At 34.7% G+C, this 15,116-nt stretch overlaps 2 protein-coding genes across 3 annotated transcripts; both read right to left on the bottom strand.

Moving 5' to 3' along the window:
- Nucleotides 1-1,140: 1,140 nt before the first annotated feature.
- LOC108199953 (probable histone-arginine methyltransferase 1.4) lies at nucleotides 1,141-8,968 on the bottom strand. Its single transcript, XM_017367985.2, has 15 exons — nucleotides 8,533-8,968; nucleotides 8,294-8,356; nucleotides 7,147-7,249; nucleotides 6,599-6,742; nucleotides 6,284-6,387; nucleotides 6,061-6,159; nucleotides 5,914-5,983; nucleotides 4,999-5,095; nucleotides 4,106-4,160; nucleotides 3,427-3,510; nucleotides 2,924-3,001; nucleotides 2,390-2,493; nucleotides 2,116-2,288; nucleotides 1,885-2,036; nucleotides 1,141-1,508 (listed from the first exon to the last, which is right to left on the bottom strand). The coding sequence occupies exons 1-15, from the start codon at nucleotides 8,719-8,721 to the stop codon at nucleotides 1,428-1,430; spliced, it is 1,596 nt and encodes a 531-aa protein (XP_017223474.1). The 5' UTR covers nucleotides 8,722-8,968; the 3' UTR covers nucleotides 1,141-1,427.
- A 1,403-nt stretch (nucleotides 8,969-10,371) lies between these two features.
- LOC108197504 (hypothetical protein) lies at nucleotides 10,372-14,807 on the bottom strand. Of its 2 annotated transcripts, none has more exons than XM_017365149.2 (2): nucleotides 13,545-14,807; nucleotides 10,372-11,005 (listed from the first exon to the last, which is right to left on the bottom strand). In XM_017365149.2, exon 1 carries the CDS (start codon nucleotides 14,588-14,590, stop codon nucleotides 13,625-13,627), a length of 966 nt encoding a protein of 321 aa, XP_017220638.1. In that variant the 5' UTR covers nucleotides 14,591-14,807; the 3' UTR covers nucleotides 10,372-11,005; nucleotides 13,545-13,624. The 2 variants fall into 2 exon arrangements, with proteins under 2 accessions (XP_017220638.1, XP_017220636.1); XM_017365147.2 differs by having other exon boundaries at nucleotides 10,372-10,943.
- Between the last annotated feature and the right edge of the window lie 309 nt (nucleotides 14,808-15,116).

The raw sequence follows: 15,116 nt of genomic DNA, 5'->3' as shown, positions 1-15,116 counted from the left end.
ATTAGACATCTGAAAATCTGAATCCTGTCATTTGCTGCTATATTTGCTATGTTTGTGCATCAGTCGTCATCAATGCTGGTACTTCGTTTATTACATTAGCTACTATTAGTTAACAAATAGTCAAGTTCTGAGGGTGCTAATAGGCTTCAAGTGTTGCTGTATTGATGTCTGCACTTAATTTATATACTCTTATGGAGAAAGTGTACACAGGGTTTTTTGTATACGAGTTCTGTGAAGTCTGTGGTTTGTTTTGTTCTTTTTTAAAAATTGTATGTCCTTAAATTTATTGAAGATTTTGGAACCATAAGATCTCATAGATCGTTGAAACCTGGGGATGCTGGTCTTGGTCTGCAGTTGTGCTGTCTGTTTGAGTCATGAATGCATCAGCTCAAAACTGGAATGTAGATGGATTGCCATCCTGTTACTCCCTTCGTCCGTCCCATTTTAGACGTCTCTTTTGAAAAAATTATGCATTATGTAAAGGGTTGCAGTTCACAGCCGACATGTTAAAATTTTAATATGATCCTGGCCGCTAGATATGCATCCAACGGCTCAGAAACTGTAGGCTAAACAGTCCCTGGCATATGACTGCCTGGGACCTGGACCCTTATGTAAAAGGGACATGTAAAACAGGAATGGAACAAGGATGTATCTGCTTTTTATTGACTTCTTAAAGTCAAGAGTTTCACTCTGAAAATTTCAAAAGCCCATCCAATTTTAGACGTCTCTTTTAAAAAATTTACGCATCATACGAAAGGGACATGTGAAATAGAAATGGAACGGAAGGGTTATCTGCTACTTACTGGCTTCTGAAAGTCAAGAGTTTCGTGCCGAAAATTTTCAAAAGCCCGTAGAGATGGGGGTACATTTCTTGCCCAAAGTGCCCACAAACATTTCTGTTCGGAAAAGAACTAAAGCCAGACCTATTACTAGTTCTCACACAACTGATTGACCGTAGCGACAAAACAAGATTCATAAAGCAAGCATAGCTTTTTCACCGAAATGGCCCAGGACCAACAGATGATCTTTATTCAGACCGTAACCAGTGAATCAGGAAAACCAAAACAAAGATGTGGACTTTTCCCTGAACAAACACAGATATTGGTTTCCTCTTGTTTTTGTTTTCATGTAGAGAAACAATTATTGAGAAAACATTAATCTATTAATAATTTATCAGATCGAAGAAACGACACTGATCTACTAATAATTTTATCAGACCGAATTTTTGGAAGCATCTCTACAGAACTGCTGTGCTCCAATTAGGCAGTATGGAAGTTTAATCACTAAGATTTACAAGTAACAGCTAACATCAGATAAGACTGCTTTAAAAGGCGATCACGTATCTTGAAACTCCATGAACTCCAACTTATCAAATTACTGTCAACTAACTTGCACAGCTTGTGATTTCAACTCCAACATAAATTTAATCAATGGAGTACAGAAACAGGATCTTTCATCGCTTGTTGCATCAATTCGGATACTTCGTCATCTGGTTGTATATGTATGTCCTGTCAAGAGAATTTTTTTTAATTATTTGTGGTTCATATTGCAGGGGAGAAGCTTTGGAAAGCACATGATTAACGCCGAAAAATGCTATAACAGTCGTCGATATTGAAACAGAAAGATACATAACATTCCTCATTTCCACCATAAAAGGGGATTGATTTAGGAATGAGCAGGTATCACTTAACAAGAAAATTTCATTGACAACTGTAACCATGTAAAATTTGAGGACATTCTTAAATTTATCGAATTCTTCAAATGTATCCAACCAGGTCCATGATGGTTACTATGAAAATCTTCCGGTAAAGTCTTTCCAGAAGTTAATTTATAATAATAGCACTTGGTGTATAAATTGAATTAGACGACAAAACAAATTAATACCTGTGTCTGCAACAATTGCTGTGGTTGCTGATCTTGCGTCAATGAATAGGCTTGAGGTTGAGACATCCGATAGTAAGGTTCTTTAAGATCAAGTTTGCAAGAAGATGTTTGCAGGATTCCTCCTTGTTCAGCACCAGGGCCCCACATTTTAACTAATTTAAGACATTTTACATGTTAAATTAACGAAAATATTAAGTATACTCTAACCATACATATACAGGCAACACCAACCTGACATAGTAAGATTAATTGTGTAACTCTGAGCACTGTGGGCTATCATATGAAGATGACCCACTATTTCTTGTCCTGGCATGACATAAAGTGGTTGAGAAAGAACGCAGCGTAGTTGGTACCAGTGGGTTGTAGGTGCACCAGGAGCAGTGGTCAGCCACCTCTGAACAGTGCTGTGAATCAAACATTTCAACTTCAGTAAAAAGTTACGACTTTATGAAGTCCAATCACATGGAAATGGAAAATAATCATAATCAGTAATCATGTAGAGAACCTTCCATCAAACAGTACATCAAACCAGCAAGCCAGTCCATGAATCCTAGTCCCCACAGGCGAAGTATATTTTAAAGGTACATTAATTTCATACAAATCTTCCTCCTGTAAAATGGAAAAAGGAAAAAAAACACAAATAAAATATTTTTTATCATTAGAGGTCAAACACAAGCAGTTTTTTGGCACAGAGAAACTGCACCCAGTAAAGATAAACCTCGTCAATAAATGACTTTTCACCCTATAAAATAATGTTATATGTACTAGTTGAACACTGTAAAGCTTTGAAAAATAATTAATCCGAACTACCGCTGCTTTAAATTTTTCCTTTGTGTCTGTGTTGTGACTTGTGAACCACTGCCGAAGTCTCAATTTTACAATATACTATTTTTATTATAAAATATAACGTAGTTGGTGATGAGAACACACTAGAAGATGGTTTTTAAGACCTTAAAATTTCTAAAATGCAACAATTATATAGTATATACATTAGTAGCAAGCAGAAACGTAGATCCAACAGTTAATTCATAATTGATACCTTCACGGTTGTAAAGTTTATCACATGGGATATTGCAGGAGCCACGAGCAGCCTAGGATCAAAAGCATCCACCACTGGCTATATTGAAAAGGAAAGAAAAAGGAATTGGAACTTAGGTAATCCAAATTTTCATCAATAAGATACATATTGACCTGTATTAATAGATACTAATTAACTCTTTAATAAAGAAAAGGGTGCCACCTCTTTCATAATGGTTATACTAATGAGATTGGACTAGCATTTATTTACACAGTATTGCAGCTTCAGGTAACAACTTCAAGAAAATCACATTATTTTCCAAGAGGTAGTTTGAAACCAAAATTTTCTTGGCTTCTTACCCAGATATATCAGAGTTTAATGGATACTTGAGCTTAAGCCAAAAGACGATAATATTGCCTGCTTGTAGTTCTTGGATAAAACAACAAGCAGTCAATTAATATCAATGATGTTTAACACACACATACACACACAGAGAGATATGTATGTATATATGGAAGGCAAACCTGAGAAAAGTATCCCTGAAATGCAGTTCCATGTAAGGCTGTCAAATCAACCCCATAATAATTTTGTTGCTGCCAAAACAGGGCCTGAAAGTAAAGACTAACAACCTTAGACTTTTGTTATGAGATTAGAACTTAATACCATATACTGTATTCATGAATATAATATATTTGATAAATGACGAAAATGATATTCAAAGAATAACTCTCCACTTCACTAGTGCACACATACTAAACTAAATATGACATAGAAAAATAGAAATGCCAAGATAGTTGATAGCAAAATACAGAGACTTCACAAATTCAGCTTATTGTGCATAAACTAATTCAGTAGCACTGCTGACAAAAATGTCTGTACAAACGTCAAATTCTATCTAATCTCAAGTCCTCCTTCTATTCACACCACATATATTGGATTTTCCTGAACACTAAAACATATTCTTATATTCATAATTAAAAAAAATACTACTCTTGATCAGGTCTGAATAGATAATATGATATATTGATACAAGTGTCACAATAAAGTCATGTTTTTCCACAAGTGCAAATTACAACATAGTTAAAATAGAACATATAAGTGCTATCACTGTAATAAAGCTGCACACATAAACACAGACAAATAAAAACAAAATTAATTACTTGTACAATTATACAAATATTGAAACTGATACAATTCACTAACCTTATTAGCAATCTCAATGTACAAGTATTCGTCGCTGAATGGTGCCATGTGAATTCTACAAGAGCAGATATTTCATCAGAAAGGTAATGAGTATAATGTACGTGTTTACAATACCAACAGAACAGCAAACATTAAGACCTCACCATAAAATTGACAAACATTAATTTATCACCCGAACATACCAAAAGATGAGAAGAACGCATCACATAATAACACAACACATAATGACAACAATATTCAAGTGCATACTGGGAAATCTTTTGATTAGAATAAAACAGAATGATTTTTAAAAGAAATGATAATGAGAGGATGCATTTTGAGCTGCAAATCAAGCAGATGAGAAAGAATACCAAATGGCTCCCGCAATTATTAAGGGTAAATAAAACCATGTCAATACTTTCTATAGACCTGACAAGGAGAACCAGAGCATACAAAGCTCTTTCAGATAGCATGACACCAGGCAACAGTATGAATTCCTTGAGCTAATGTTCTGGAAATATTACACCTTACATTTCCTTACCGATGAAACTTTTCAACCATAAGACTTAATGTGAATCATTCATATGTTATAACTGACGTATTCATTTTAATTTCAGTAACATTTCCACAACCGAGAATTAGAAAAGAAGTCGTATATTAAAATCTAATCCAACCAAAACTTGCAATCTTCAACAAACTGAAATATGTAAACTTGTTCATGAACACTTAAAATAGAATATTCACATAGCAAAAAATAAGGATATTCTACATGTTTGGTCTCCAAAAAAATTCTAACCAGTAAAAAGCCCTCTTTTCTTTCAGGTGATATTATCTTATAAACAGCCTGGGATCATCAAAAGCCTGGTTGCAAAGATGACACTTTATTGTAAAAAAGGATTTGTGAGTGAACTCACCTTCCCAGTGTTGGAAACATTTTTCCATTAGGAACAAGAAATCGATCTCTCGCAATCACGTATGACTCGAGCATTCTTTCATTGATTAATAAGGTGCCTACAAAATGAAAATAAGTACTACCTTAGTCGCACTTTTAACAATTACTTACCTCATTTTGATATCAAAATTAAACACCGGTAAAACTAATTTATCCTATTGAATAATGTAGATTTATCTGTTCATAACAAGGCAGAAATGTTTCCAGTGAAAACACAAATGATAATATTAACTCTCTAGGGGCAAAGTTGCTTGTGTATTAGGTACCCAATGGCAAGGAATAGTCCCACCAACCGAGAAACCATCACCCCCAAACAAAGGAAGTAAAGGCATCTTCTTTATTTGTCATTGTGTATCCAAAAATGCCTTTGTAGCAGCAAAAATATAAAGTTACAAATGTTGCATTTCTCTCACAATTATTTCCTAAATACATAGTATTGTAATTATTTTTTAATCACATCAATACACTCCAGTAATCTACTACTATTTTTGTAAAAGAAATGATCTCCCAAATGACAAATAATAAGATGATGAAAAATGATGGGACTACAATCCTCACAAACAAATTAATAAAGGTAGATAGTTGCAAAATGTATATTGTAGAGCATAAAAGCTCAAATCATCACCTTTAATCCAAAACTATTATTAAGGTGGCGACCAATATTGTAGAGCATTAAACAGGTATTCATTATAGCAAGCAACACACTTTTCACTCTGGCTTGCTATTAGGTGCTTTGTGTATCATTAAACTCATTTCGACCCTAAAAGCACCACTAAGAATTTGTCATTGTTAACTACCAGATTCTTGACTTTTCAAGCTGAAATACGTAACGTAAAGCATAAATCTATCCAAAGGAAGAAATAGTATTTTAGCTTACCCATTGGCTCTGATATCAATATATCTGCTTTCTCCGGTAACTCAACATCTTCAACCTTACCCTTGATGACCTATAATACCATCAACGATTAAGACAATAATCTAAAGCTACGCAACTAGGTTTCTTGTACGAAAACTGATGACCCACTGTAATTTTCTGGCTCAGCAATGGGTTTCCAGCGATGAGTTTGCGAGCATATTCCGCCATCTCAGATGCCTCCACAGCATAAACATGTTTTGCACCAGCCTGATATTGTTGGCATACAGGAGAGAGGACACACAGAAAAAAGAGAAAATTAAGATGGTCATTTTTAACTAACGCTAACATGTTTGCTCAAGTTCATGATAGATTATGCTTGCAACAAATATACCTGAGCGGCAAACAATGATAGAATGCCACTACCAGCTCCGACATCAACCACTACTCTACCAGCAAAATCAGCACGATTCTCAATCACTGCAGCATAATAAGAACCTAAAACAAACAAGAGTTTTCCACTGTCACTGTGCAAGTATATAAAATATATAAACGTGCTTACTTATAGGAACATCTTGGCATGGAGATTTATTTTTTTTTTTGAAAGTTTGGGAGGGGGTAGGGTTTCAGTACTACATGAAAAATGAGCATAAAATATCTTAAAAGTGGAAATAAAAAAAAGGACAAGATTATAGTCTGGTGATATTACCTGTTCTCACATAGTCCTGCATCATATTCTGTTGATGTAGTAGTTGTCCATAGTAGTGGAAATACATTTTTGCAGAAGATGCTTCTATTTTATCATCAAACTTGCTTTTAGATTCCAATGCCGTACCATTAGGTAAATTAGATCCTGGGAACAAAAGCAAATACAAGTTAGTCACATTTGTCAAAACATTCCCATACCAATTAATTGACATAAAGAAAATTGAACTTCTTTTGATACAGAATCTTATGATAGATGTCACTGATAAAGACTTCAATAAATTAAAACTTTTCCTGCACTTGCAGATGATTGTATGTAAATTACATACAGGGCTGAAAATAACTGATAAGATCAACAATACACCAGAATAAATGCATAAGTTTTTGCACGACAGAGAAGTAAGTCTATTTAAGGGTCTTTACTAAAGAGAGATATTTGTACAAGGAAACTTAAATTAGATGATACAAAGAATATCTTCACAAAAATTACACACACACACACACACACACACATATATATATAATATGTATATGTATATATCGAATTAGCACCTTGAGCGTTAACCTCCTTCTTGCACTGATCAAATGCATAATGGAAACTTGTAGATTCCTCCTTGTTTCTGAACTGAATGGTGATTCCCCTAGAATAGATTGTCTGATTCAAAGCAAGATGTTAAGTGACAAAGAACCAAATTGCAAAACATCCACAGACACTTGATTAAGATGATGCTAATTACCTGGCATATAACACATTTTACCTAATACTACAATACAAAATTATCACAATTATGATCCGTTGGAAAGATTTAGAATTGTTCAGGCGCCAAAATTCAATCGCTGAAGGATATCAGCCCAATATAACCTGTTGTTGTTAAAGGCATGCTTAATTGCGCGATTAGGCACAAGATCTGTGATTCAAAAATGTGCACTTGAGCGCAAATCTGAATTGTCCAAAAGGAGCTTAAAAAGGCATTAATACTCCTAAAATAGGTTAAAAGGAGAAAAAACCACTTCAGGATTTCATCTCTCAAATCTCAGCCGCTCAACTCTTATTCTCTCAACATCAAGTCTACTAGTTGAAGATGATGAAGAGGAAGAGGACGAAAGAGAAATTGAGGGGCTGAAGATTAAGCTAGATAACACCTCAGCTTTCAAATTAGAGAAACTTATTGATTAAGGCTTTATTGGCACTTTTATCATGTTATTATGCTCTTTGACATGTTTGAATGTTAAAACTAGATTTAGTATTACTTATTTGTCAATTCCGTGAGTAATTTTTTTTTGGATAAAAGGCGCGAGATTAATGGCGCTTCACGAGTAGCGCCTTAAATCTGGTCTTGCCCTTTTTAAAAATATGCGCCTTAAATAACACTGGTATAAACCTACAGCCTACTAGTACACCAAGTAACAAGTCATGTCTCAGCTAGATTTTAAATGCAAAACCACTCTCCATTCCCTGACTAGCTATAATCATGTTTCAATAGTGCATGTCTTAAAAGTTTATTAATGCGATTTCAAATAAAGAAAAAACACCACAATCATGACATCGTTGTTAATTCTCATGAGACCCAACATCTTGCATACAACTACAATTGATAATTGGAAGAAAAATAAAGACTGTAGACAACAAAATCAAAACACAAAGGGACACATTACAAATCCCCTAACAGGAAAGTAACACATATACTTAAATATATACCTCTTTAACAGTTTCAGAACCTTCCAATATGCACAGCGACTCCGTCGGCCCTAACTTGAAAAGCTGAAAATATATCAAGCACATTATCATTACGCATCAACAGAATTCACACCACAACAAAAAAAATCCAACCTTTAACACATTGAAATACATGAACACAATACCATCATAAACACTAATCAAAAAAGCATCCAAAACAATATTTCAAAATTAGTAAAATTAAGAGATAGAACATGAACCTGCGTTTTCTGGAGGTTAAAATTAACGGGTTCATGACCTTGCTCGAACCGGAGCTCCGAAAATCCCGAATCGGAGCAGAACCGGGCCACCGGCGATAAAGTCGGAGGCGAAGAAGATGAAGAGAGATGAGTAATTGAAGCTAGTGTGAATTCATTGTACATCTGTTTTGGAGCCTGAGGAGCCTCCATCACTACACACGGTATACACACTCTCTATAGGAGGGAGAGAGGGAGAGAGAGAGAGAGAGAGAGTGAGAGAGAGAGGAGGGTGGAGAGAGAGAGAGATTAGGGTTTATGAGAGAGATATAGATTTGGGGAAGTATATAAAGCCGCAACAAGGTTGAGTAATGCATATATAGTGAGCGTGTGTTGCGCTTTGCTGGTTTTAGCAATACTTGCAATTTTTGTGAGAATAGATTTGTGACGTGTTTGTATTGCTGAATAAGTTAAGTGCGGATTGAAAGGGATGGTGAGATGAAAATGGATCTGGGACCGTTGATTTTTGTCTTGAGTGGGACCACTAAACATCCTGTACGTGTTTTTTTTACATTTATCATGAAAAAACCTGAGATGATAAGGTGCAGGACTCGTAGGTAGTAACATATTTAAATAAAATTAAATAATTTTAAATTTTAAAATAAATAGTAAATATCTTGCTCTCAAAAAAAAAATAAATAGTAAATATCTTTTTAAAAGTCTAGATATATTATTTAAAATATTAGAATTCACTGGTTTTCATTTGGTTACGGTAGCGTCGAAGAAAATATGTGGAACTCAATCAAAACATATATGCTTTCTCGACACAGGTATAAATTTCATCTTTTATATGATTTCAGTGATTAAAATGATACTTTTAAAAAATCAATGAAAGAAAGAAGTTATATCTGACCTTCATCTCACTGATATTTAACCCGACATCAATTTAGTTACTTCAATGATTGAACTATATCATTCTAGTTCATGTCATCAATTATTTAAAAATTCTTAACATAAATCATAGATAGGAGGACACATGACAAGTTCAACGATTATGAGCGCCCGCGAATATGTATATAGAAAAACATAAATAAATAAGTGTGGCACGTATATACATGAGAAACAAATAGGTACAACACTTCATACATTAAATTAGAAAAGTTGTGATATTGATTATACGTCGAACTTTTTTCCTTAAATCTCTTTGAATCTTGAATACAAATGTTTTTTTTTTTAATAGAAAAAACAAATATCATTAATTCTCAGAAGATTCATACATGATTGTCTCCAACACAGAAAGTGGAGGAGCCTAAAAAATATTGCAGCCATTGAGCGAACAAGGAACTCGAGCCATTAAGTGCGCTGCCTTGTTTGCTAGCTTTCTAACATGGGATACTCTAATATTATTTCTAGCAGAAAGAATGTCCTGGCAAGTTTTCAGAATTGAGCCAACTTCAAGTTGATATTTTCTTCTTGTCTGCAGAGCCTGTACTACCAAGAGCCTGTACTTCAAGTTGATTTAGGATTTTCTCCCTCTCTCTCTGTCCTCTTGAAATCTTGAACACAAACATTAATTTAGAATTTTCCTTTATTTTTATTCAATCTCATAAATTATCGTAGTTTGTTTTGTCTAAGCAGTTGGAATGACAAAATGGATACGTAAGTATTCTTCTGTATATAAAGACAGGATATATATGCATTTTCCTTCATGCAAAAGATTTTTTTCACATATGTACATAATTTTTTATCCACATACAATTAAATTGTGACATAAATGCAAAATCATCACTTGTCTTATCTAAGTAGTTGGGATGACAAAATGGATATGCAAATATTTTCTTATATATAAAGAAAGACAGGATATGTATGCATTTTTCTATATACAAAAGTAACTATTCTATATATACATGTTTTTCATCCGCATATAATTAAATTGTCACATAAGTGCTGCATAGAGGACAAATAACCATATAACCGTTTGTTGGTTTAATATTTGCCAATGAACATATCTAAGATCCATAGAGGACAAATACTTGCATGGGATGTTGTTCTTGTAGAACAATTAACAGTTGTCAGGCTTAAAGACAATTAATCACAATGATCTCCTGATGCTCCAAATACTGATGGCCAGGCTGCCATTTCAATTCGGAACTCCAAGCTACAGAAACATATGCGAGTGATTACAGTGGACTCCTGTTCATTCTTCTGTTCGTCGGAGAATGTTAGCCAAGACGATACTCCAAGAACAAGTTGCTAATATATACGGACTACATTCTGGATCCAATTGTGCAGAATTACAATGCTGGAGAATCACACAACACAAAGTACAATATATGAAACCTCCATACTTAATAGAGTTTAGTAACGCCATCTTCCGGTGATTGCTGCTTTCGTTTGAGATCCTCTGTCATCCAGTAAAATTGCATTTGCATGTCCTGTCAAGGGGGTATACAAGTTATGCTCCATTTTTGAATTGAGATTCTTGTACAAGTAAAGCCTAGCAACAAAAAAAAACCATAATAAACCCTAGCAAATTGGAGATATATAAGAACAAAACAAAACACACAGGCTGTATCTTAATTTTAGTCTTGTTCAATGTATGTGCCTTAACTTCAAGAAATTCAAAGTATACACACCTCAAGTTTAAATTGAGCTGCAACATATATAACTCCGGTTAGTTTACTAATATCTTTAGGCCTTCCTTGATTCATCAAATTTCTTGCTTCACTTGTACCCATATTTCATACATTCCCACGCCACATCATATTTCAAGGATTATCCAATATACCTAGAGCCATGTACAATTGGTTCAACAATGAATATACAGGTATGCATGTTTGAAAGCTATTTTAGATTCAATCCAAGCTGAAAAACATGATGATGTATCTGTCTCCTGCAACTCAGCCGCAACACCAACACCAGGCGTAAACACTGGAAATCTATTCATTGTTATTGCAGTGAGTGGGATCAACCTCCTATTAAGATGAGACCTCTGGGTTCCATTCCTTTCAAGGTAACTACTATGGTATATTTAGAGTTCCCTAGAATATTTAATTATTACAAATTATGACATACATATATGTTGTCAGGACTATGTCATTGAGACTCCGCTGAATATATCCTCAAAAGAAAAGGAAGTTGAAACAACACAAATAGTGGAGATTGATTTTGATACTAAGGGTTTAATTGCAGCTACAAATTTGAGCTAAAGGTATGAATTTTACTACTTAATTTGCCCAAATATTTGAATTCCCCTGGAGACGCTATCTGTAAAGAGTCAATCTGAAGAGAAGAGAAGATGAGCTAGTATTTGAAAGCAGAAGAGAATATGAGCTCGTATGGATAGGAGAAGAGAAGCTAAATGTGGAGATGGCTGAATCACCCCCATGTCTTTTCCTCCTTCCACTTAGGGCTCAATACAATATATCAGGGTTCAATTACGATTAACAGCTGGGTTTTTTCTTTGAAAATCATGGCTTTTGTTGACTGCATGATCATATAATATACCCTTAACGCCAGGTGGTGCACCCGGTGCAGCACCAAAGTGGCACACCCGTGCTTCATAACTTTTCATATATCTGGTCTGAAATTTCTACAGTGCTTTAATTGTCGTATCTCTTCAACCATAACTTGCTATATCACCTATTCATATTACTTTCTTCTCTTTTATGCTAAAAGAACTGCCCCAGGTATTAAATTCACTTATACAATTTGCTGAATGAGGGATTATGTGAATAACGTTAGGTATGTGTGCATTTATAGATTGTGCCCCTGTCTCATCTGCTTGAATACAAGTTGTTTGGTTTATCGTAATCTCATCACTACTTAAGGGTTTGTTCTTTGTCCTGAGGAACAGAAACCATGAGCTTTTTCGCTTGAATAGGATAACAGGCTTGAAGGCATTCTGAAGTTGTCATCTTTTTAACATATCTGTTAATCTTTCCCTGTGACTACAATATAATGAGATCATAGTAATTAGAATGGTAAAAGTGTTGTACAAATTATCAGGTCAATTGCATATATTGTTCTCTGTGGGTTTCATCTATTATTCCGTACTTAAGGTACACACTTTACAGTTTTATAAGTTAAGATACATTACAGCAAGGTCAGATGAAGGTACATACTATGCATTTTACTCAAAACATTATTTGAAGATTGTATCCCTTTGATTACTATGCACTTTCCCACCGATCTTTCAGCCCACTTTAATGTTTGTGCGAAAGTACTTGCAGTATATAGTTATTTATAATGTTAGTCTAAATGAAATTGTTAACTTCAATAATTATTCAAATAAAATGTGAGTATGTGACTAAGCTGTGAATTAATCTTTTAGAAACCTTAAAATATACTGATAAAGTTACAGGTTCAAGCAGTAATGGAGGGAGCATCAAAATATTGCCACTTCAAGTTTCATAAAAGCCCCACCTGGCCCACCCCATATTCTCACCTAGCCCCCACTTCCACGCCTATTGTTGCTACTAAGCCCAGGTCGCCTGAAGGCAGGGATGCGTGACTGAGGCCTTATGGGGTTCGTGTCCATTGCATCAGGAACAGAGGAAAGGCACTCATGAAGCCACTTTGAAGTTAGGCTTTTATTCCCCCTCTTGCTCATGCAATTTGACAGGCTAGTTCATATAATGCTATTCTGAACTTGTTAACTTTTAATTAACTTGTAGCTAATGTCTCTTACCTTAATATATTTATTAATTAGGAAAAGAACAAAAAGGGAACATGATATTTTTTATAAAAAATTGCTTGAAATAAAGTTTTTAATGTAAAATGTGTAATATTGCTGCAAGTGTATAATACATCTTTGTAAACTGATGGTCAGTTCCGCAATTGAGTACTATAAAAGGCAAGCTATACACACAATGTTGATCTAAATCATGCTTTCAGAACAAGTATAATATGCTTCTCAAGTACTGCATTACATCTTATTTAAAGGAGCCAAATTTGTCATCACGCAAATATATACTAATTTTCAGTGAAGGAGAGTACAATATAGCACAGAGCCAGAAGATGACTAGTATATATACCTTTTTGTCAATCAGCGAACCCTTGTTACATCATACAAAATTTTGTGTTCATGCCCTCAACATCCCATTGATAAAGTTCACTACTGAGTTTTCTCTGTTTCTGGATTATACGACCACTCCAAGCTTTTCAAAACATCACGATCCTTCCAATGGCCCACAACTGACACAGCTTGCTTCTTAGCTTTTCCTAAGATAATCTCCTTCCAAGAAAAAGCAGCATCACAAATCCTCTTCAACTCTCCATCTTGCCTATCGCCAACAACAACCGTCTTCAACCCTCTCACTTTCGCCTCCTTCAAAACACTCACAAACTCCGGATCATCAGAAACAAGCACCATACATTCAACCTGTCTCATATCTATCACATTCAATATACATTTACCCAACTCATCACCCGCCACATCACGTTTATCCGACATAGCCTTAACCCAAAACCCCGCCCTCTTCAAATCATCCGATAAACCATTCCCCACATGCGGATTCAAAACATCCCTCACAGCATTCTTATACTTCCTCATTTTCATCGAAAACTTCCCCACCAACTTCACCCTCCTACTCCCTCTCGCCGACTCAATCTGATTCACCCTCTTCCTCTGCTCCGCCTCATGAACTTGCTTAAAATGATTAACAAGCCTCTCACTATTATAAAACCGCCTCCCACAAACCGCACAAAAACTCCGCTCCACTTTAACACCACCACTACTAACATTCCCCATATTACCCTTCATCACATTACCCTCTACCTTAACAGAATTCAACCAGTTTCGATTACCGAAAGCCGCCATATACCTAACAACCCCAAATGTCAAAGATGCTTTCTTTATCCGAACCGCAGCATCGAAAAGAGAAATTTCTTTGGGGGGTTTGTTATTTAAGTCCCAGAAAATTGCAACATTGGTTGGACAGGCACTAGGAGCTAAATTAGATGATGGGGTTGAACTAAAATGACAATACAATTGATAACTAATAATTGGGGATAGGGTTTGTAATGTTTTGTTGAAGTGAATAAAATTGAAAACAGCAGAATTGCTTACAAATTTCAGCATGCTATATCTATATATATGTATATGAATCAAGCAACTATTAATACTGTAATTTGAATGAAAAGCTTGATGATTTACCCTTTTCTTTGTAGTTGGGATTGCACAGCTGGGGCTAGGACAGAGATGAATTTGTGATAACAGGGGTATCAGATACCGGAGAGATTTCAAGAAAAAGGGTCAGAGGCGGATCACAGTGATAAGTAAAACCTTCCAGCGATCAGTGATGTGTCTGGTAACTTTAAATAAGAAATTATTTACGAAGAAAATATTTTACTAAAAAGATAAAATTTCATTTTTTTTGTCAAATAATTAAAATTGTAATAAACATGAAATGCATTTTTATTATTTATATAAAAAATATATTCTTTTAAAAGAAATAATAACATTATTTTAATAATTGTTTGGTTATCAAACACCTTCATTATAGAACTGATTTTTATGTTTAGTTTCAGCAACAATAATTTTTTGTTATAGTGATATATTTAAATCGATAAAGAATAAATAGAGTGGATAAAAAGGCAGAATGTAT

Source organism: Daucus carota, chromosome 8 (assembly GCF_001625215.2).
Source record: "Daucus carota subsp. sativus chromosome 8, DH1 v3.0, whole genome shotgun sequence".
NCBI classification, from domain to species: Eukaryota; Viridiplantae; Streptophyta; class Magnoliopsida; order Apiales; family Apiaceae; genus Daucus; species Daucus carota.
Note: the sequence above shows the minus strand (reverse complement) of the source record. Positions and strands in the feature narration are given on the sequence as shown.

Excerpts from the sequence above, each read along its gene's own strand:
- LOC108199953 (XM_017367985.2), bottom strand. The coding sequence starts at position 8,721 with ATGGAGGCTCCTCAGGCTCCAAAACAGATGTACAATGAATTCACACTA. Across the intron at positions 6,388-6,598 it reads GCAGGACTATGTGAGAACAG|GTTCTTATTATGCTGCAGTG; the intron begins GTAATATCACCA and ends TGTTTGTTTTAG. Across the intron at positions 3,511-4,105 it reads ACATTGAGATTGCTAATAAG|GCCCTGTTTTGGCAGCAACA; the intron begins GTTAGTGAATTG and ends CTTTACTTTCAG.
- LOC108197504 (XM_017365149.2), bottom strand. The coding sequence starts at position 14,590 with ATGCTGAAATTTGTAAGCAATTCTGCTGTTTTCAATTTTATTCACTTC.